Genomic DNA, 20,724 nt, shown 5'->3' on the forward strand with positions numbered 1-20,724 from the left:
CAGCTACTGGTGCTGATAATGGAATGGACATCACCTGGTCGACAAATACCATTATGAAGGAAAAGAATGACTGGAAGAGTGCGTTCACAGTTGTTGCTCTGAATTTTCTGAGGTTTGTTGCCATGATTTTTTTATTTATTTATTTTTTTAACAAATGAGTGTTGGGTTAGGAAAGGAAGAGGTGAATTTGTTGACTTGCTTCAGGATTTTCTGTGACGCTCTTGTTCTGTGAGGTTAAACGAAGACCAAAATCCAAAGTGGAGCGATATGATTGGAGTAGATTTGGGAAACGTGCATTGACAGAAACAGTGTCCTGTCCCCTGTCATCCTCTTTAAAAATAATTCATGCATAGATCCCCACTGAGAAAACCCATTTATATACTTTCTCCTTTGTACACATTTATATATAACTATATATAATATCATTTCTCTATATCTATATTTTCAGCAAAATTTTTTTCCACAAAAACAAAAATTAAACAAATGCCGCAAAAAAAAAAAAGAAAACAGAAAAAAAATAGAGCATGTAATAAAGCAAAAAAAAAAAAGAAAAACACAATCGAGGGCCAGTTTGGCACTTTGTCATGAGAACACACAGCATCTGTTAGTTGACAGTAAATATGAATATTCTAGAATTTTTCTTTTTTTTTTTCTCCCTTGATGTGAAAAGCAAACACAGTAGTACATACTTGGCACCAAGAATGCTGGTAGAATGAAAATTTCCGATTTCAGAGTTTTCATAGCTATATGCTTATCGTATGTACTCTGTGCACCTCTCCTGCAGCTCAGTAGTTAATGAATCTTTAGAGCAAAGGAGCACAGGGGAGATGGAGGGAATCACATTTTGAATAGGGGGAACAAAGCAGGGGTAAGACAGAGATGTAAAAAAGAGAACGATATATGCACATAATACACCAGTGAGAGAAAAAAGAGATGACACCAAAGTAAAAGCATTTGTCCCTCTGACAAATGTCAGAGAGCTTTAGTCTGGAAATAGCTGACTTTCTTTGAAAACAGTATCTTTAAAAGATCTAAATAACCCCCAAACTGATCATCTGCTGCCGTGCAGTTCAGTTGCTTCTCCACACGCCACCAGTGGAGGGAGCTGCTACGTTTCACAGCACATGATGGAGATGGTGGAGTTGCTTGTGGAAAAACAAGAGAATTAGAGAACAGAACAGAGGCCCACATCTGGAGGGCGTCCCTCGTGATCAGTTGCAGAGCCAGTCTTCCTGGTCCTTACATGGCACTATGTCAGGCCAGTCCCTACTATACTCTGGTAGTGGAATGGGGGTGGGGCAGGGTGTTGTTGTGGCCAGTGGAAGGGAAGGTGTTGAAGGCGTGAAGAGGCTGCATGCTGGTGATGGTACTGGGGATCATGGTAATGGTGTTTGGTGTCATCAGTGGTACGTCATCAGGGGCACGGCGCAGCGCCAGTGTGTAGTCAGGTGGGCAGGCGGGCCGTAAGATGTCATGGGGTCGAAGAGGCTCCATGTCGTGGTGAGCATCATGCTCTGAATGCTTCATCTGAAGGGACATGATCTCCTCCTCCTGACTGTGAGCCAGGTCATTGGCAGGCCCGCCCCGTTGGGGAGACAGCCTGTGGCGCCGCATCTCGTGCCGCTTGTCACGCTTGTAGTAAAGAGCGGCAAAGGCAAGGATATTGAGGAAGAGGAGCGATGCCCCCACAGCGACTGTCACACTCAGCTCGGTGGAATAGTCCCGGGTGTCTCCAGGGAAGAGGTCCTGGTGAGGACGCTCTGAGCCCTCAGACTCTAGATCAGAAGTGAACGTAAAATCGGGCTGAGGAGTGGTGTGAGGGCCTGGTGTTCTGGGCCAGGGTCCGTAGGTGCCCGAACGAGGGCCTGGTGGTGAGCGAGTAGTGGTGGGAAAAAGCACCTCATGTAAACTGTGGAGGTGGGGAACTAATTCCAGCCAGAAGGCCACCTTGTTGGCTCTGTAGTTGTCTCTTACACGGGGCTTCAGGCCGATGTGGAGGTACTGCTTGTCCTTTGAGTTGAACTTGGTCCAGATGACCTCTTCAAAGCGGTTAGGCTTGGTGTGAATGAACTTGGTGTCCTGAGGGACTGGTAGATTGGGATCCCTAGTGGACAACAGAGGAGGCATCTCAGTTATAGTTTCAAGTGTGGTTGGAAGATTTCTTCATTGCATTCTACACATCTACATTTTAAGCTTTTAAGTGTTTATGTACACATTTACAGCAACACTCTGTCTGGCTGGACAAATCAGTCCCTAATTATAGACCGCGGACACAAAACATAGAGCGGTGTGTTACAAAAGAGAAACAAAAACCTCAGCCTACTACTGAAAAGGAACCACACTGGTCGTGTAACACTGTAGTTACCTCACAAACCAACATTATATTGCTATGAGATGAAATCATCAGCATGGCATACCCAGTCTTGGCAAAGTTGGTCCAGTAAGTCATGACCACGGCGCTCAGCATCACATCATTCTTCGAGAAGTTGCATGGGAACAGATCTGTGGCACCGATCATTGGCACGCCAAACACATACGGTATCTCATCTCCATGGGCAGCATCGGCCCATTCGGGTCGTGTTTCGGTCTGGCAGTGATGGTAGAATGTGTAAAAGTACACCGGCGACTGAAACTCAGCATGGAGCTTGGCGGTGGCCACTGCTGGCGCCACCCACTGGTGGTCGGTGAACAGCGCTAACAGGGTTTTCCTCCGCATGTCCCCATTGTCCCTGTCCGCCCAGTCGGTGTACATAAACTTAATGGTCTCCCTCAGGATGTCTTTGCCTGAAGGATGAGACGTGGGAGGGGAAATGGGACAGGAAAAAGAGTGATGAGAGAAAAAGAAATGTGATCAGCAAAGAGGAATGTAATGACAGTAACAGAACATCTTGAGAGATGACACTGGTCAATAGATTTGAAACAGAAGATGGAGCAAGATAGAAAAAGTAGAAGGACGGATAGGAAAAAAAAAAAAAAGCGCACTCTGTGTTGTGTGTTAAGATAGAAAATGTGAAATGACAGACATAGCAACAAAAACAGACTATGCCTCTCAGAGAGCAGAATGAATGATCGGCACTTGAGATGGAGTGTGACTGCATTTTCCAAATGTGTCTGTATTTTGACTGTGGCGTGCTGTGAGGGGTTTGCAGGTTGATCTGTTAGGAACAACAGCACTGTGATTGGGAGCTGGCTGCCTGGGGGATGATGAGAGACAGCATTAGTGCCCACGGAGCCTCAAAGGCCAAAGCACAGACCCACCACAGTGAAAGATAATCTGGATGATAGGCAGCCTCTTTAGTATGCCTGTCTTGGTTGATACACATCACTGGGCTCATATTTCATCTCATCTCATTCTTGGCCTGCATAATGTTTTTAAGGCTTGCATTTCTGCAAGGAGCTGTAGTTGTTGTTGGTGTGGTTTTGCTAAAAGAATACAAAAATCTAGACTGTACTTATAACAAGATGTGAAGCCCTCCATTTTTTAGAACACAATACACATTTCACTCAATTCACAGGCAATACATTTACCGCACTGTAGCATATCTATAGTCCCACAAATATTTCAGCTGATGACACTCCTGAAATATACGTGATATGATATGATATGATAAAAGACATATACATGAGTAAGGGAGAAAATGAAGCCTGAAAAATGAGTACAGGTACCTTCAGGGTATCCGTAGAGGTTGTCAACAAAGTTAGAGATGGTGTAGTCAAATGCTGCAGCTGAGATGCCATCATTGTCCTCACTGTCATCCACAAACTTCAGCCCCTCTCCCTGATTCACTCCTATCAGGATGTCATAGTTGAGGAACTCCCCCTGGTGGTGCAATAGGGGAAGAAAAACACGGAGTACTCCAATGTATTCAGGATTTTCAGTCTGTGTAAACGATCCAAATCAAAATCTACTTCAACCACAAATGCGACCATCAAAAACAGGTTTGTGTTTTCACAGGTTTCATCTGCATTATGCCGAGAATCTATATGTTTACTTTCATTCATCATGACTGCAAGGTCAGCCAGGAACAAGGTTGCTGCCTCAGTGTGTGCTATAAGAGAAAACAATAGATTTGGGATGAGGCTCATTTTTCTCCTCAAATGAGCCAGAAACCTTTTGATGGAACTCCAATTATTTCTTACAGATGATGATGATTATGAATTATGATGAGGTAAAATAGCAACTAATGAAAATGCAGAAAATAAGAGTAAATTACTTCTCCTATTAACAATTATATTCATTTTGGAACTATTTATCTTTTTTTTTTTTTTTTTTTTTTTTGTCGTGAAATTCAGGTCTTTTAAAGTTATCCCAATCAAGCTAAGAAAGGAACGTTACAATTTGCTTGAATTGTTCACAATCCAGACATACACATTGTATTGTGTACTTGCATTAGCTTTGCAAGTACACAGTGATTTGTATTGATGGACAACAAACAAAAAGGTTGTGATCCATGTGAGCGATGTAAATCGCCAACACCCCAGTTCTTATCCCCAGACCTTTAATCTGCACAAGCTCTTTGCTTTCTCCTCTGTCTGTTGTACCTGCATAATAAAAAATATTCAGCAGCATCCCATCTGACACTGGCACCAGATCCTCACCTGCTGCATGAGGATCTCAGGATCATCCGGCACCACATCGCCATCGACCACAGGGCCAAAGGCAATGTGGTAGCGGGCTGGCTGGATGTCCTGGTCCACCAGCTCCCTGAAATTCTTCCGTCTTAGGCAGTCAACCAGGTCGGCCGTCTCGCTGTAGGTGCAGCCCACCTTTCGGGCCAGGATCTTGGTGTACTTGAGGGGCTGGTAGTTGACGGACCAGCTGGAGATGGCTGTGCCACTCTGGGCTATGGCCCTGTGAAAAAGACCTGAAAGAACAGACAGAGAAAAATTAACATGACATCAACATCATCGAAACAAGTTGGGGATGTCGCTCAATTTTGCAGACAGGATGGTTCTCTGTGACACTGGTTCATGGAAGGTGAGTTTTGGAATATGTCAGAGTGCAAAAAAGCTATTTGATGTGCATCTAATCATGCTTCCTTTGTGTATTTTTCCCAATGTATTGAACAATTATCTCCCTCATTCTCACTTGAGTGAAGCCAGCACGGATAATGGGACTACATCACAGAGGGCATGGGTGCTGTAGCGCACAAAAAATACAGACAGGACGGGGAGCAAGCTCATCTGAGATTTTAAAAGAGCCATCTGCCTCTTTCTTGTGCTGCCTTTTTTTTCCTTCTCTCTAGCTATATTTTCCCCTTCCTCTCTCCCTTTTTGTCTCTCTGTCTCTTTAGTTCTGCTTGTCCTGTTCTGTTTGAACCACTCAAGTGGCTCGTTAAGGCGCCGCCTGCCTGACTCGCTTCCTCTTGCGTTCCTTTTTTCTTTCTGTACCCTCTCCTGGGCTGAAGATTGGTCAGTTAATTACTGAGCAGAGCTGCAGAGCCCCCTTTCCCTGGGAAATCAATTACAGCACGAAGTAGCTGGGAAACACCTACATATCCGCACCAAGAGAGACAGTGGGGGAGAGACGGACAGAGAAGAGGGAGGTTGGTATTATTTAATTTGTCTTCAAAATCTGTTTCTTTGTCATTCCCTAAGTGCCTCTTGCCTCCCCAGCTCACTGCCTTCCTTTATTGGCTCTTCCCTTTTCTGATGTCAGGTCAGAGCATTTTCTTTTCTCTTTCTCCTCCACATTGTTACGGCAGGGCTCTACCTCCTACATGCACACTGTTGAAAGTTTACCATGGATACTTTCTTCCCATCTCTATCCCTCACCCTTGATTATATCAGCATCACTTGCAGTCGCTCCCTGCAGCCCATATGCAAATTCCATTCTGCCAATCACCATACACGTGTGTGCTGTTGAACAGGATTTGTGATGCAATGTTGGTGACATGATTAAGGGTGGGGGTGACAGACGTCTTACCTGGCATCCCCGGCGGGGGAGAAAAGGGGGGCATGACAGACAGGCGGCGTCAAGTGGTCTGATGTTACACCGTTAGATGCTGGTGATGAGGACGACGATGGGGTAATGACAAAGTGGAGGCATGAGAATGGACAGGTAGCAGAAGCAGGGAGCAGGGACAAAGGGTTAATACGAGCTTTCCCAACTGGTTAGGTCTCTCTACTGCTAAAGTTCATCACATTGCAATGACTTTCGGTATTTGTGGTGGTCATCCACCAGTGAGCAAAAAACCTTTGGATACAGATGTCTGGCCGAATGAAAATAAAATGATTCACACACACAAAAAAAAAAAGAGTACACATACTGACACTTCTGAAGCTCACTGATGAACACATTTTATAGCACATATGATGACGAAGCATTAGAGCAACAAAGTGCGTGTTTGGGGTGGATGGTGGAATGGAAAAGCTCACAAAACTTAGACTTAGACATGGAACACTGCCGTTCACTGCCTGTTTCAAAGAGAGACACCAACCCAACCCTGATAATTTCCTAAGCCTGACCAAAAAGGTTTTTGAGTTTATACTGAACCAAACTATTTGAACTGTGTGTTTATTATTGTGACTAAGCTGACAACGGTCTGCTAAACCTGCTGGAGGTGCACACTCTGATGAGGTGTATCTGAGGGTAGGGAGGGTATAATTTTTGGGTTGTACACATTTTAGCATTTAGCTGTTTTGTAGAATATCCTATGAGCATTGTCCATATGAGTGACGCCAATAATTACGATACAGCGCGTTAGCAATGCGATGTCAACCCCTGTGCTTAAATTTACTTTTTTAAGGAGGGGGATGTGATGCTCCGGTGTTCTCCAATCCTGTTTCACCAATGCTGCACATAGCTAACCCCTTTTAACAGACAGTGTAGTAAATACACATGAATTTTGGAAACATTTATAACTTCTCTGACTGTAAGCATGGAGATGCCAAGACTTTCCCCTCACTTAGGGGCTGCTTTAATGTTAAAATGTGATTCATGCATTATGACTTCTGATAATTCCATGTAATATTGATGGGCGGTGTCTGTATAATTCACGTCTCTTCGTGTTCTTGAAAATTATTCACAGTCGCAGATGCCATTACATTTATCAGGAGATGAAAAATAATAGAAGTGCTTGATTACTCGACGCTGAAAGAAATAGAGCTGTGCTCTTACAGGGTGTGCTGTGGACCTGAGGAGGGGAACTGAGCTCCGGCATGCTCCAGGCCAATTTAACCTCTGGTCAACTCTCAACAATATTGTCCTCTTGTTTACTTTATATGAGCCAAAGGCAATTTTTGTTATCATGATATAAACCTATAACAATTGCAGTCTTGGGAGGTTACGCAGTGAGTCACCTACCAATAAGGGAAAAAGGTTGTGTGTGGGTTAATGTGCAGGCATCAGTGTAATTATAGCTGCTGAATTAGAGGACAAATGGCCATGGCAGCAGGACACAGATGTGTTGACGACACATTTGTTTTCAAGGCACATCTATGCAGACAGAATGAGTCAAAATTAGAGATGTGTCAGACATCTCAGTGCTTAAGACACATATGCACATCACTGGCCCGCACAAGAACCCACACGCACACACACAAACACAAACTGTGGTGATTGAAGCAGATGTGTGGTTTTGTGAACATGCTCACTCTAATCTCTCTCCTTCTTTTCACCTAGCATTTTTTTTCCCTGTTTCTGTCCTTTGCAGTTTGTGTGTGCAAGACGAAAAATGAATCGAGGGGAAAGATATTGAGGGAGAGTCCTTAAGCAGCGTGGAGAACAGAGAAGTTACGATCGAACGAGGACAGCTTCAAGAACAGCATGATCAAAGGCGCCGAGTGCGTGACCACTTGGCTGCGGGTCGTCAGCCACACTGATCTCAATTCAGATCAAAGTCGATTGGTCCGTAGGCCTTTCTCTTTTGGTGGTGCAAAGTTAACACTTAGCCCTCGGGGCTGTGTTGTTGGTAATGGGGAGCATGAGGTCAGACAGATGTAGGTTTTTGATGGAGGCAAAACCTCTCTGCTGCAGAGCAGTGGACCATTAACAGAAGCCAGGAGTGCTCATGAAGTCAGGTACTGTGAGCTAATGTTGAAGTCCCAATGTCATTTATCCTCCTCAGACATAACCTGGATCAAACATGGACTCACTCAATAGCAACACGACTGCTTGAATTCTTAAGTTCAAAGTAAAAAAAGTGTTTTCCTTTGAGGACTGAGGTGTCAAACGAACATCACAGGACATAATGATTTCAGGGTGGCTTACTTAGTTCCCATCTGATCAAGGGTCATGACTTAGCAAAAAGAGAAGAAGATAAACCTAAGATAAATAAAATAAATCTATCAGTTGAAATAAGTGAACAGTTTTTGTTGATGGTTTTAGAGTTTAAACTGAATAAGGTATATATATATATATATAGAAGATAAAGACTAAAATGTTGCTTGACTAGATTGACTTTATATAAAAAGCCACAATCCCTTAATCAAGAAAGGTGTGGTTAATGACTGATTAACAATTGCTAAAACATTTGGATCTTCCAGAAATTGCAATGTCAGTCAGAATGCTGCGCTCAGCTGTTTTTCTACATGTGGGTCAATATGTCTTTTTGATATCAAAATACGGAATGAAATAGGCAAGTGGATGGCGATGAAACAGGTTAAGCAAAATGAATGTTATGCCAGAAAAAAAAAAAACAAAAAAACAATACAACAGAGTCTTCTGAATTACCCTCTGAGTGGTGTGAGAGGATAAGGAGGTTGACGCAGGACGCCCCAGCCCCGGAGCCGAAGATGGTGATCCTCTCAGGGTCGCCGCCGAAGTGGCCGATATTCTCGTTGAGCCAACGCAGAGCCTGAATCTGGTCCAGCAGGCCATAGTTCCCCTTAGCAGACTGATCTCCAGTACTGAGGAATCCTGGGTATTTTGAGTAATGGGAGGTGTTGAGAATGGATAGGAGAGAGAAAGACAAGATGACATTAGTATCAGTACCTTTAGTATTTAAGATCCGTCAGACAAAAGTTCCCTACTTTGGCCTGTAAATCAGTTTCTGACTGCTGAGAACAAGTGTGTGTGTGTGTGTGTGTCTGTGTGGGCAATACTTAAAGCAAAGGGAGTGAGAGAAGAAACTGCCTTTTCAGCTCCTCTCTTAATGACGTGTGCCCTGTGTAATGTCCTTGAGCGGGGAATTTACACTAAGAACAACAGCGTGCACTCTGACACATATAGGTGAGCCAAACACAAGTCACACTCATGATTGGATTATAAATGGCAACATCCTAATGGCGGCATAGTGGTTACCGCTGTTGCCCCACAATAAGAAGGTTTCAGGTTCTGTTCCTGGCGTGGGGCCTTTCTGTTTGCATCTTCTCTCCCTGCCTACGTTTCCTCCCACTGTCCAAAGACATGCATGTTTAGGTTAACTGGTGACTCTAAATAGTCAGTCTGAGTGTGAGTGTGAGTGGTTGTTGGTCTCTGTCTGTCTCTGTGTGTCGGCCCTATGATGGACTGGTGATCTGTCTAGGGTGTACCCCGCCCTGACCCAGTGTGAGCTGGGATTGGCTCCAGCACTCCCGCGACCTGGAAATGGATAAGCAGTTGAAGTTGAATGAATGAACATCATCATACCTCTATCCATTTATTTCTACTTTTGTTTATATTAGCAAACCCTATAAAGACCAACAATGCACTGTATGCAGTTTAGTTGACATTTTCCTCTCATTATTACTGCTGAGTATCTTCGATTGTTCCACAAAACACCTAAATCTAATCTATTTAATAGCCATTAACAGCTGGGCTCTTGGATCCTAATGGGACTCTTAATTAGGACTTTATTAAAAGTAGGTGCACTGGAAAGGTCATCCATTAAACCTATACTCTAGCGGTTAAACGCTTGTGTACAGCTAGCTGCTGGGATCTGCTGTGGAAGAAACATGCACTACGCCCTCTGCAACGGATGTGTGTAATTAGTCTTATCAAGATCTTGGCTATTTCCAATTAGACACAACCATTTCTCAATTCACTACACAGCTTCTCCTTTGTTCATTTCTAATTTCACTATATAGGTTGAGGTCGGCGGCTGTCGGGACAGTGTGATTGTCTCTGTGGGGTGTTTTAATCAGGTTCTCCTCCGGTGCCGTTTCCAATCACATGCCTCTGTGGACATTTTTAAATTAGACACAAAAAGTTTGACACTTGGCTGAGGTGGAAGTGTGGCTGAACTTATGCCACAACAATAAGAACAACAAGAGGTCCTTGTGATTGCGACCTTGACCATTGACCAAAAAAAAATAAAATAGTCCATGTGACTGTTTTAGCCCTGTTCACTAAATAGGCATATAATCATGAACCCAAACAATGCTTAATTTCATTTGACCAATGATGATCAATAACAATGATGTCTCCCTTCATCTTGTGCCTAAGGCTTTACTTGCTTTTGAGCTGCTCTTTAAACACCTCAAATACACACAAATAAGCTGCAAGTTTAGGTGAATTAATTAAACCATGCACAAACAACAGGCAAATAAGCTTCCTAATGCCCTACTGTAATCACCAAGACATATTAAACATCACCAATTATGCTAATTAGGTCATTAACTAAGCTAATTAATGCAACAGATAGCAATATTTCTCTGTCAGCATAGTTTCTTGCATAAAATGAACAACTGCCGTGATGAAGTCCAGATATGTGAAAGCGGGATAATTTAGTGTAATGTTGTTCCGGTTAGTTACTGTCCTTGCATAAATGTGTTGTGCTGGTGGGACATCAGCACACCAAAGCGTCTGAACATGGCTACATAGAGCCAGCACGCATCCAGGATCTTGAAGTTATCTTGTTTACAGCCGAGGCTGCTGTCGTCACCGCACTTTCATGCTGCGTCCATCTGACTGTGAGTCAGTGTACGACAGCAGGCTACTTCACCCACACTACCCCTTCCCCTATAATCTGATAAAAAGGCTTGAGGAAACGGGAGGTGGTTAAAAGGCTGCAATGCAAGATGAAAGTGTGGCTTTGCATGAATAGTCTTTAAAATGGCTGTGGTAAGGAATGGTGGTTAGAGGGGTAAGGGGGAGAGAGACAGAGGGAGAAAATGGGAGAGAGAGAAAGCAAAGGACAAGGAGAGAAGGACAGTGGGTGTTCTGTGAGTCCCGGATAGAAGGACAGTGTTTCATCTGCCTCCAAGACACCAGGGGTTGGCTCTCTCTCTCACACACACACACACACAGGGACACTGATCAAAGACTGACACTACAGAGAAGACTGCCTTCTTTTCTCTCCATCTCTCTCTGTTTTCCACACACACACACACACAGACAGATTCCTATCACAGGTATACATGAGCAGTGTGCACAAAGGAATATTACAAACTTGCACGTGGAAACAGGAAACATGCATACACACAAAGCTTATTTGTCACAATTCAAACACTCCAGCACCCACGCCAACCTGATGCATGCCCATGTTCCATGTGTATTTTAAGCAAACGCAAAAACACTTGTGTGTGTCTGTACTGCATTCACCATGAAGCAGCGATGACCCTTTTATGTGTCAACAGAGAGCTTTGACAAAACGCATAAAAAAAACCCCCATGTGCTCACTCAGGTTTGTCGTGTGTGCAGCCGTACGTGTGATGGCGATTTGCTTGGCTGTGGGGTGACGAAGTGTACTTCAACCGCACTGTATTCCATGTGGTTCCATTGTTAGATGACCCTCTGAGTGTGTGTGTTCTTGGCAGCAGAGTGATCATTGCCTCTCAGAAGAGTGTGTGCATTGTCCAGAGAAATGAACAGATGAGGGCGGCTCGAGGCATCTGAATAATGTATGGGACGCACACCTTTTTAATTTGACCTACACATGCACACACACATGTCAGATTGTGCCCACTTGTTTTAAAGGTGATGAAAGCCACCTGTCTGTTAGCTAGACTGCAAATTCCCAAATGAATTATTATAATTGCACTAGTGCCCTTTCCTGTTTGTACCACCTTTCAGAAGCAGTACGACACCATCATGCTAAACATTTCTAGAGGGTCACGCCGAATGATGCAAAAGGATTGGGAAGAAGGAGGAAAAAACGGGGAATAAGAAACATTCTTCTTTTCTTCAGAGAGCTTAAAAAGAGGCTTTTTTCCCCACAAACACCACTCTGGCTTTAGACACAGCGATTGGCCTTGGGTGATTTGCGCCGCTCCTCTCTCTCTTTCTCTTTGTGCTCTTACTCTCTCTAAACTTGTTATTATTATTGCCTGGATGTGACAACCAAATTATCTGTGAAATTATTCAGATTTTATGCCCTCACACTGGGCAGGACCCCTCTCAGTGTACTGTATGTGTGTGTGTGTGTGTATGAGCCATGCTTATCCTTTCCTGAGCAGAAAAATATTGGCATTTTGACGTGAACAAAGAGCTGAATGAAAAGGAGACCTGCTTGGCGTCAACACCTCTGCCGAAGCTTTTTCTCTCTCACTGTTTCCAATTTTCTTGCTTTTTTTTTTTTTTTTTTCCATTTTTATTTTTTTAATCAGGTTCTGGCCTTTTTAAATCGCAATCTTCCAAATCTTTTAATCTCTTCGGCCTCACCTTTCACCTAATGTTCAGTAGCGAAAATAAAACTTTACAGCTACGGCATATTAATGAAAGTAACACATATCCTTTCACTTTACATCTCATTTCAATGTTTTTAAATCCTGTGTTTACGTCCACATTTGGTAGCTTAGATTATTGTTCACATGTCCTACCTCCATAGGATACATATAATCTTGATTTACTGCCATTACCTTTACTTTTTCCCGCCCAATCTCTGATGCTGGAGCTGTTACATCACTGCTAATTGTACATTTCCAACTAGGACCTGCTCATACTCATCATTAAAAGCATTTCAATGTTGAAACACGGCCAACTTTTACTGTAAAGCAGCCACAGGAGCTATGATGCTTCTGGCAGCAATGCTTACTTACAGGTTCATGAAGCTTTCGCTCAACTGTTTAACCAGGCTGAGGGTTACCACGGTAACTGCAGCTGGCATCAAATCAACCAAGAACAAAATACAAGAAAAACTTATAAATGCTCTATTCTTTTAAATATGAATGTGCATTTTTATTAATTTATTTATTTAAATATCCTCCGTTTCCTCTCTTTTTCTATCATTTATCTTTCTATGGATGCTCCTTCATTAACTCTTCTCTCTGCCCTGTTGCTCAGTCCCTCCATCTTGCAGGATTTAGTCTGTAGCTCAGACTGCGCCCCTCTAAAGCCCTTTATTGTGTGTGTCTGTGTGTGTGTTTGGACTGTCTTTCAAGCCTTGTCTATCTCTTACTCACCCTTTTATGAAATCGCAAGGCCAATCAAGTTTGTCTATTTTTTGTGTGTGTGTGTTGTTGAATCAAGTGTTGATGTTGCCTCAAGCTGTGTGTTGTCTTACTGTATGCTCTGTGTTTGTGTAGCACAACACAGAGATGCTGTTACATACACAAATGCACACACACACACACACACACACACACACACACACACACAGCTAGAGTGAGAGTTAGAGAAAGAGAGAGATTGTGTAAAACAAAAACCAGACCAGCTCCCAGCAGACTACAAGCAAGCCTCAATCTGCACACGCATGTTTATGTGTGAGTATTTAGAAAGGACAACTGTGATGGCTCTTATTTTTGTCACAGGCCAGTTCCCAGTGTGTCTCACACACACAGACACACACTCATACACAGAGGGAGGATGACAGCGAGGGAGAGCGATGAGAGCAGTGACAGAGACAGAATGAGTCACAAAGGGACATACACAGAAAGAAAGTGAAATGATAGATTGTCAGGTGTGTGTGTGTGTGTGTGTGTGTGTGTGTGTGTGTACCCTCAGGGACACAAAGAAGGGCTGGCATCTATTTCACTTTCCTGCTTTAACTGTGGTCTTTATGGAGTAGTGCTGTGTGTCTATCGATCGGATTTTGTTGCCGTGTGAACGTTTTACAGCCCCAAGGAACAATAGCTCACAAGCTTGATCACACACTCCCATCATGTGTGCTCTCAGAATCAAAAGGCCTCTCACCTTTTTGTGTCCCTCTTTGTGCGTTTCCACATGTCATCCTGAGCCTACTTCCTTTCCTCGACTCCTATTTATCCATCATTTGGCTCTCTTGAGTGCTGCGGTCCTTAGGGTCTTCTAGCCAGTCAGAGGGTAATGGCGGGTGAAATAGGGGTGCCATGGGCCAGATCGGACATAGTGTATGGTGTAAAACTGCTGTAATTGTTTTTCTCTTCATCGCCGTGTCTGACGTTTACTGGGAAGACTTAAACTCCTCTTGTGCTCAGAGGCCGTTATTCAAATAGACTTTCATCGGATGCTGACTTCACGTGTACGTTTTACCATTTTCTTTTTATAAAAGACCTCTGCGCTTGCTTTAGATCCTAGCCTGTGGAGCCAAAGTTATGCTGACTCAGGTCAATGGTGAAATCAGCTGAGCGCAGTTGGTGGATCAATGCACAGATGACGATTTCTATGAATTCAATCAATTAATCTTTTTAAGAAAGCTGTGTTCAGCATCTTATTAGTCCTTTGATGTAAGTGCACCATGTTGCATGTTGTGAAAGTACTTAAGCTATGAGAATTCAAAACACAAAATCATGTTCTGCAGCTAAAGATACTCCTCTCTCTTGCCACAGTGTAGCAAATATCTGACTTCTAAAGGGATACTCCACTGATTTATTATTTCCTCCAAAAGGCTGCAAAACTAGAAACAAGACTAGAAAAAAGAATGGAAAAGGTCAAAGCAGCAGATGCCCGAATGTCCTGATTTTACTTCCTAACATGGATCTCAAAACATGGATCCTACAATTCCAAGGATGCAACCTAAGAGAGCCTTTTTATCACATCTTACATCCTCTAGTCAGTCTGTTCAATTTTTGTCATCAGTGATAACGACAATTACAATAATAATTGCTTTATTTGGAGGGCACAGAGTTTAAAAAGTTCTTCGACACATGAATGAGATCACGACACGCAAGAGGTGGATCTTCAGACAGAAGACTAACACTACACATTAACATAATCACAGGTAGCTGACACTACAAATGCACATATATGCAAACGTGCACACAGACCCATTAAAAGAAATCAAAGTGCGAGACAGTTCAACGAAACTAAAACATATGAACAATAAATCATTTTAGAAAGAAAAGCAGCTGCAACGGGATCTTTTTCCTAAAAATGAATAGTTTGTGTTATTCAAGGTCAGAGAGAGTGTTGCTAAGCAGTTGTGAATGGGAATATGGTGGTTTAACTGTAAAGGAAAGAAAAGGAGTCTGTGACAGGAAAATACATTGTACGCTGGACTGATATTGGCTTTTTTTCTTCTATTCATTCATCTTCTACCACTTATCCATTTCTGGGTCAACCTGGACAGGTTGCCAGTGCATTTCAGGGCCTATTGGCTTTTTTGAATGAGAAATTTCTTAAATGTCTAAAAGATTTTTTTTTTTTTTTTTTATGCTGACCACATCTATAGCAGCACGTCACTCAGCTCACACCCCCCATCAAACAACACCTCTCTTTAAGCTCCTCCAGAGCCTCAATATGTAGCCAGCTGAGGGTCCAAAACTTTTAAAAAGTCCATATCCCGGACCCAAATAAAACGTTACGTATACAGTGCTCCTGAGCAGGGATGGAGGAAAAATGTAGGGAGGGGGGGAGGCAAGAGCTAATGAATCCCCAAACTGCCTGCAGCAGCAGCTGTGCGGTGGTTAGGATTTACCGAGTAAAACAAACAACAAATATAACTGGGTAAACACTCATTGTGGCTCTGCAAGGGTGTGTGAATCTGAGTGTGCGTCCCAAAGCATCTCAGTCAGCTTGGTTGAGTATGGACATTTATGTGCAGACGCGTGCGAACCATCGTCTTCTCCTTCCACGGCTGCTGCGATGCTGTGATCGAAGGCTAAAAGGAGAGCCCTGCCACTCCACTACGTGCTGGCAATAACACTGCAGTATTTCAAACAGAGCCTGTGCTGACTTGGCCTACATACTGTCACCTCCTCCTCATTCTGCACGATGGGTCCGTGGTTAAGGTTTCATAATGCATCTGACTATTTAACACCTAGCACAGACAAACACCCTCTCAACCATAACTGCTCCCTTTAATCTCTAACGCCCCTTTAAACTCGCTCTGCCTCAGCCAGGGCGAGATGCTCCTGTCTCCTGCGCAAACATAACCTTAACAAAGCTAACAACACATACACACACACACACACACACAGTTACTCAAACAGCTATCTGTACACACATGTATTTACATGATAAATTCATCAAGATGTCTGCCTGTTTTCCCCTTCCATGGAAGCATAATTAAAATATGCAAATGACATGATAAAATGATTTCATTCTGACGGCAACAGTGGCAGTTACGCTGAACTCCCTTGGTACTTGGAGGTTGTTGTCAGATTTATATCCAGCACACACAGAAATCAACCCGACCCCTGCCCAATCAGCGTGTGGACAAAAGTTTTTCAAATGCTCTTTCATTGCTTATGCAAGTGCCGCTACACACAGATGCACACGCACTCAGTCAATGGAGCGCTTCCTTATTTTGACCTTTTGCTTTCATTCACATTGAGGGAGAAATTTAGATAAACAATATTTTAGAAAAAAAAAAAAAAAAAATTGCAGGACTCTACCTCCTCCTAAGCCCGTGTCCCGAGAAGTTGTGCAGTCCAGGATTTCGGCAAAAAGTCTGTTCTCACAGTAATACTTTTTTTCTGTGACATTTTGGAGTTAAGTGATATTTGCAGGTCTCAATTTTCAGACACACTGTTGTCCTGCCATCACAGCCATTTTATCCTCACAAGAAAAATGTTATCGTCAAAGTATGAGCGCCGTCTTCTAGCTTTCATAGAACGGTCAGGGTGGGAAACATTTCAAACTGCAGTTCAAACTTGCACTTATGACGGGTTGGCAACATCACATTGATGGGATGGCACACAGTTGGTGTAACTGATTGGGGTTATATGACAGTGCTCGCTATGAACCAGAAGCCAAAGGTTTACCACTGGTCGACCTTCAGCTGCATCAGAATGCAATAAAAGACAAATAATGGCAGCTGAGGGCTTTTGTCAGAGGGGATGCTCGCTCCTCTTTCCACCATCACATACAAATGGGAAAGACTGCTCCCATGTGCAGAGCCAGATAACACTGTTTGTCAGCCTCTTGATTCGTGCCAGCGCCTTTGTCGTATCACTCATTCCTGCGAGTGAAGTGGACGTAACGGCCAGAATGAACTCATTGAGAGGGAGAGGAAGGCCACACGCGAACCACAACACAATCAGCAAAACTGCTTTTACTCACCAAGTAAAGCCAGTTTATGAAATCTGTTAAATACACAGCTTCAGTATGCTCTGAAGTACCAAAGTCACTTGTTATTAGATAATTTTGTATTTCACTTCATATACATTCTATACAGCGTATGTATGCGTCCTAACCTGCTGAAGCTTTCAGTGAAACTAACTTGTTTTTTTTGTACAAATTTATTATTTTATTTTGATTATTGCTATATATCATTGCATCATTGTCACCATCCTTCGAATGCTGTTTTGACTGATTTTTCTCAAAATGAAATGCAAGGATCAGGTATGGTCGATACTGTATTATGAGGTTTAATTGCACTGTGATGATCCGGCATGAAGCGTAGAAACAGTCATGAATGCATCTTGCACTGTGCTGATAAATAATATCCTCACTGTTAGCATCCTATGTGAGGAAATCAAGCAGTGATGATCAAATATTTGTTACCAGCAACCATGCCCTTGTCTGAAGAGATGAAGAAACGAGGGACAAAACTCATCACTAATTTTGTAATGATGAGGAAAAACTAACATAAATGTCTACATGTCGTCACTGCCAAGAGGCTACAATGAGCAGAGTTGAACATCTAACAGGGTGACCAGGCACAAAGAGAAAGCTCCTGTCAGGTAGCAGCACCTAGTGTACCTTGACGGGTAGAGTGCGCCCAGTCCTGCAGTTTTACACCATTCTCTCTCGGTTATCTGGAGGAGCCATCTCTCACTGCCTGTCTTCTGCACCATTCAGCCAGCTGAGTGTGCACGAGCCCCATGTGTTAAAGGAACTTTCAAGTCTGTTTGTGACCAAGCATTGATTACTGATCCACTGACATCACAGCTCTGGTGATACAAATGTGGTGGCACATTTTATCTCCTCTCCTTTTCCCCCCTCTTTCTTTAGCTCACTGTCCATCACTCATCTCCTCTGATTTGTGAGCCAGCCTCTGCTGTAGGGCTGCCTATACGTGAGAAGTGTAAATGATCTGCTGTGCTTGGTATAAAGGGATTCCAATGCATGGTGCAAAAATAATGACGTGTGAATGCTTGTTAAAGTAAAAGGTTTAAGCGTTTTAAAAAGCGAACGCATTCAGATCGAGGCCAAAGTGTAAATCCAGTAACAATTAGCTTCATTATTTAGCATAAATGTCTAAAATATTCAACCCATTTCTTTGACACTTTTGCATTTTATGAGAGTAGAAGTGTCCAAGAAATGGCAGCAACCTCTGGGCTGAGAAATGACGCCAACTCTCAAAGTATCAAACACTGCAGTTCTTCATATGGCCACTGGTTTCTTCACCAGTGAGTCAGGGACCAATTTTATTCTGGATCACAAAGGGTGCTGGAGCCAATCCCAGCCAATGTTCTGGGTGAGGGCGGGGTAGACCAGTCCATCACAGGGCCAACACACAGAGACAGACAGAGACCAACAACCACTCACACTCACACTTACAGACTATTTAGAGTCACCAGTTAACCTAAACATGCATGTCTTTGGACAGTGGGAGGAAACGTAGGCAGGGAGAGAAGATGCAAACAGAAAGGCCCCACGCCAGGAACAGAACCTGAAACCTTCTTATTGTGGGGCAACAGCGGTAACCACTATGCCGCCATTAGGATGTTGCCATTTATAATCCAATCATGAGTGTGACTTGTGTTTGGCTCACCTATATGTGTCAGAGTGCACGCTGTTGTTCTTAGTGTAAATTCCCCGCTCAAGGACATTACACAGGGCACACGTCATTAAGAGAGGAGCTGAAAAGGCAGTTTCTTCTCTCACTCCCTTTGCTTTAAGTATTGCCCACACAGACACACACACGTGCACACACACACACACACTTGTTCTGTGCAGTCAGAAACTGATTTACAGGCCAAAGTAGGGAACTTTTGTCTGACGGATCTTAAATACTAAAGGTACTGATACTAATGTCCTGTTGTCTTTCTCTCTTCTATCCATTCTCAACACCTCCCATTACTCAAAATACCCAGGATTCCTCAGTGCTGGAGATCAGTCTGCTAAGGGGAACTATGGCCTGCTGGACCAGATTCAGGCTCTGCGTTGGCTCAACGAGAATACCGGCCACTTCAGCGACAGACAGAGACCAACAACCACTCACACTCACTTTTGATAGTCTCTATTGATGTTGTTATTTCTCTGCTGTGCCCGCCATGTGTTGTATTGACAATAGTCATTAAGATATTTACGCCAGACTACAGCCAACCACCGCAAATGATGAATGCATCATTCTGTCGTACACACCTATATCCCAGCAAATTACAGACATGTCATGTGACCGAAGAATTTTTTAAATCTTAAACGTCAGTGCTTTTACAGTCCAAAGAACGTATTGTTTTCTAATGTCTGATGCATTTTTTTCAGTCCAAATAACCTTTAAACTTTACTCTTAGTTCAAATCAGAAGACAAAGATGTAATAAAGTAATAGTTTGAGATGAAAAGAGGCGAGTCCCCTATTACTCATCAGTTCATCAGTTAGGTGGTGTCACTGTTTGGAATAAACGTCAAATTGTGTCAAGTGACCTTCAATTCTAAACTAAGACATCGAATCATAGGTTTGATTATACATCAGGCAATAAGATAGATTGTTTTCAAAAACAGATGTAGACTTTGAGTCCGTCAAGTGAAGCCTATGATAAAGAGCCTTAAACCTGCATTCTGTCTAATGACCACCAGGAGGTGACTGTACTGGCTGCAAAAAGGCATCAGATTGTATTGAAGTCTATGGGAAAATAACTGCGCTTCTCACTTTATTTTCTTAATTTATTTTCTCAGTAAACATTTTCCGAACGAGTTCATCAATTCTTCAATTATAATACTCACATTTAAAGGAAAATACACCATAAAGTGGGGTGTGTATTAGGACCTGACTATTGTGTGATTGATAGATAGTACCATGCAGTCAGGACAGAGTACAGAGCAGGCCATATCCAGCCCTCACTCCTCCTCAGCACCACCTTCTCCTCTAAATATGGTTTCAAAAAACCCAGCTGACAAAGGCATAACTGGCATCACAGTGGGTTGCCACTCGGTTCCTTCATGTTTCTCAATTTCCTGTAATTTTATTGAATACACTTGAAGGGTCATCAGCAAACAGGATTCAGGTTGCAACTTTGCACTCAGAGTGATGAGGTATAAAAACACAATGATGACCGGCTCTCGTGATCATTCAGGTCTGTCATTGCTCATTCTGGCTGAAGCTGGTGCCAAATGACACCGCTGTTAATCTTGTGAAAAAAGCACCTGCTCCTGCTTCTGCTCGAGAGCTGAGGGGGAAGGAGGGAGCAACAGAGAGAGTTGACAAAGTGAAGAGATGTCAGAAGTAACATGTTGAGTCAAAGCAGTGTGGACAGTGTGAAGTTAAAGCACTATAGTGGAAGAGAGACAGAGTGGGAAGAGAGATCGTGTTCAAGTTCATGTGTATGTGTGTGTGTGC

General features: G+C 43.1%; 1 protein-coding gene across 8 annotated transcripts in view; it reads right to left on the minus strand.

Moving 5' to 3' along the window:
* Positions 1 to 966: 966 nt before the first annotated feature.
* The window catches only part of nlgn2a (neuroligin 2a), a 157,047-nt gene continuing 137,289 nt past the window's right edge, over positions 967 to 20,724 (minus strand). For all 8 annotated transcript variants that reach the window (XM_029526001.1, XM_029526006.1, XM_029526008.1 and 5 more), the window contains 5 exons: positions 8,675 to 8,860; positions 4,600 to 4,865; positions 3,667 to 3,820; positions 2,418 to 2,784; positions 967 to 2,104 (listed from right to left, as the gene is read on the minus strand). In XM_029526001.1, the coding sequence (XP_029381861.1) occupies positions 1,270 to 2,104; positions 2,418 to 2,784; positions 3,667 to 3,820; positions 4,600 to 4,865; positions 8,675 to 8,860 (1,808 nt within the window). In that variant the 3' untranslated portion in view covers positions 967 to 1,269. The remainder of the gene's footprint in view (positions 2,105 to 2,417; positions 2,785 to 3,666; positions 3,821 to 4,599; positions 4,866 to 8,674; positions 8,861 to 20,724) is intronic.

Source organism: Echeneis naucrates, chromosome 18, assembly GCF_900963305.1.
Source record: "Echeneis naucrates chromosome 18, fEcheNa1.1, whole genome shotgun sequence".
NCBI classification, from domain to species: Eukaryota; Metazoa; Chordata; class Actinopteri; order Carangiformes; family Echeneidae; genus Echeneis; species Echeneis naucrates.